At 38.6% G+C, this 2,988-nt stretch overlaps 1 protein-coding gene across 1 annotated transcript; it reads right to left on the minus strand.

The window, feature by feature from the left end:
- Window positions 1–1,133: 1,133 nt before the first annotated feature.
- LOC128059890 (olfactory receptor 52A1-like) lies at window positions 1,134–2,090 on the minus strand. The gene has a single exon (XM_052652155.1). The coding sequence runs from the start codon at window positions 2,088–2,090 to the stop codon at window positions 1,134–1,136; it is 957 nt and encodes a 318-aa protein (XP_052508115.1).
- Window positions 2,091–2,988: the final 898 nt, after the last annotated feature.

The raw sequence follows: 2,988 nt of genomic DNA on the forward strand, positions 1-2,988 counted from the left end.
GTTCCATGTGCATCATCACAGAACTGGCTCAGGTTAATGGGCAGCATCTCAAAATTTGTTGGGGTCTCCTAATGACCTTTTGGAAAAAAATAAGTTCTTAGTGAGTTGCAACAATACAGACAGAAAATGAACTCCTTCTAAAACCATCACAAGCAATGCTAGTCAATGAGAACTTTGAAAAGAGGAATTATTCACCTACCCAATAAAAAGGACTGTGTTTGGGCTGTTAAATGGTGTCAAGTATCATATTACTTGGATATTAATACATAACTTCATAATGTAGAATGATTTGTATAATTTTGATCACTGATGAGGGGCTCCCCTAGTAGCTCAGCTGGTAAAGAATCCACCTGCATTGCAGGAGACCTGGGTTTGATCGCTGGGTTGGGAAGATCCCCTGGAGAAGGGAATGACTACCCACTCCAGTATTCTGGCCTGAAGAACTGGTAAAGGCATATTTGATTCTGCTTTTCATGAGTCAAATGCTCAAGGAAGTTAGATTCACACAAATCTGCACATACTCCTCCATAACTACCTAAGTTATAGTGTTTTAAAAACTGAGTTATGTTTAACACAATTTCATCATTTTAAATGAAACATTATTCAAATCTCACATTTGCCATGACTGTCTATATGAGATCCTCTCTGATTCCCTAAAAAAATCTAAAGTAATTGCTTCTCACGTGTGAACTGAAATCTTTTATTCTTATCTTAGCATAGCTTAAGTAAAATTAGATTTATTCTTTTTAAATAATGGATATATCTGTGTCAATCTTACACATCCAAAAGATAAACTGCCTGTTGATATTACAGGAAGATACAAGGAATCTTATGTCTTGTTTCCTTGTAAACAAGAAAAGAAAGGGAAAAAAGAGAAAAGAATGATGGAAGGAAGGCAAAAAGATAAAGGAAGAAAGGAAGGGAGAGATGAAGGGATGGTAAGAAGATATGAGATACATATATTTTTTTCACCTTAAGTTGATCTCATAGTCTGATTGTTCCTGTTTTGGAATATGCATTCTTTAGTGGAGATCATTATGATGTAAAATCTCATCAAAATAGACATGGTACAAGAAGTTTTCATCTTAAACCTAAAAATATATTTTTTCCTGTATAATATTATTTTTGGATTACTACCAGGAGTCATGCTCCATAATACAAATCTGAGCAACTCGTCTGCGGATCTCCGTGGTCTTCACACCATAGACAATGGGGTTAAGGGCAGGGGGAACAAGCAGATAGATGGTAGATAAGAATATATGAGTATAGGGTGATACATGTCCAAAACGGTGGCTGAAGAAGGAAAAAAAAGCAAGGATATAAAACTCTAGGAAGATGACAATATGGGAAGTGCAGGTATTGAATGCTTTGAGTCTTGCCTCCTTCTGAGGAAGATGAGAAACAGCTCGAAAAATAAGAATGTAGGAAATGAAGACAAAAATCAGGTCAAAACCCAGAATTGCAAAGGCCACAAAAAGCCCATATGATTTGTTAATGTGGACATCTTCCGCAGCCAACTTGACCACAGCCATGTGCTCACAGTAGGAATGGGCAATAACCACCGATTGGAAAATGTGCAGTCGTTTTAGTAGAATGGGTAAAATCCCAACAAGCACTGTTGTCCGAATTGCCACCATCAGTACCATCTGGACTAGAAAGAGAGGTGTGAAGATGGATGCATGCCTCAGAGGATCACAGATGGCAATATAGCGGTCAAAGGCCATGGCTAACAGTATGCCAGATTCCATGCCCTGCAAAGCGTGGATGAAGAAGAGTTGGGTGAGGCAAGCCTCAAAAGCCATGGAATGGGAGCCAAACCAGAAGATAGCCAACATCTTGGGAGCAATGGCTGCACAGAGTCCTAGGTCAGTGGCTGCCAACACTGCCAAGAAGATGTACATGGGTTGGTGAAGACTGCGTTCTGTTGCAATAATGATTATTAAAATGACATTCCCCAGCAGAGCCACCAGGCACACACTAAAGAAGGGAAATCCAATCCAAAACTGCACATGCTCTAGTCCAGGGATCCCAATCAGAATCACTGTCTCCGGGTTCAGATATGACATGTTAGTAGATCCCATAAGGCTCATGAATCCTTTCCTCACCACTGATCCTGATACCTCTTCACAGACAAATTATGGATCGGAAGGCAGAAGGGAATTCTCTGTCATTCCTTGAAGATCATGAAAAAAATGGATGGAAATATGGCCACATGACATTAAATATTTGGAAATCAGCTTAAATCAGCATGATAATAAAATTTGGAATACCTTTTCCAAATGCTAGTATGGATATTTATGGAAAAGGAAGATGAGTCCAGTGTTTCTCACCTAGAAACTGTAGAAATCAAAATTATGATTCTAAGGGCATTGACCTTACTAGTTTTTGAAGTGGTCTCAGATGGTGCCACAGATGACAACATTAATTTTTTTGTCTATATCCACTTCTAAACTCCAGACATCTTTCAGATTAGGTGAAATTCCTCTGTGACAATTGAAGTCGTAGACTAGCTCCTCAAACTCATAGCCCTGTCTACTTTGTTTGAAACTTTGAATCTCCAGAAAGTGGCAGCTTTTCCCAGGGTTCACATTTACTCTGGTTTAGGAAGTATACCTACTCACAAACCTTGGAATTGACTCTCAGGTGAGACAGTGAGGAGGTTTGTTCTCTCCAGAAAAAAATGGTTGGCCCATGTGCAGGTTCTTATCCAGGTTTTGGAATTTATATGGAAGTGGTGTCCTTTTATCAGTAGTGGAGGAAAACTTGAGTTACTGAGAAAATTCTGGCCCATTAGCTTCAAAATGGATATGTAAGCAGAATGGGATAGAAGGCGATGTAAATCCTTACAGATCTTAAAGAAAACAAAGTTGAGACAATAAATGGAAAGTCAATTGAATAAAAGGCACAGTAAATTAGGATATGATGGTAACATATAAAAATTGACCTACTGGGTAACCCCTGTAACTTAAATATTTTTGTTATGATCAT

The sequence above is a fragment of the Budorcas taxicolor genome, chromosome 15 (assembly GCF_023091745.1).
Source record: "Budorcas taxicolor isolate Tak-1 chromosome 15, Takin1.1, whole genome shotgun sequence".
Taxonomy (NCBI): Eukaryota; Metazoa; Chordata; class Mammalia; order Artiodactyla; family Bovidae; genus Budorcas; species Budorcas taxicolor.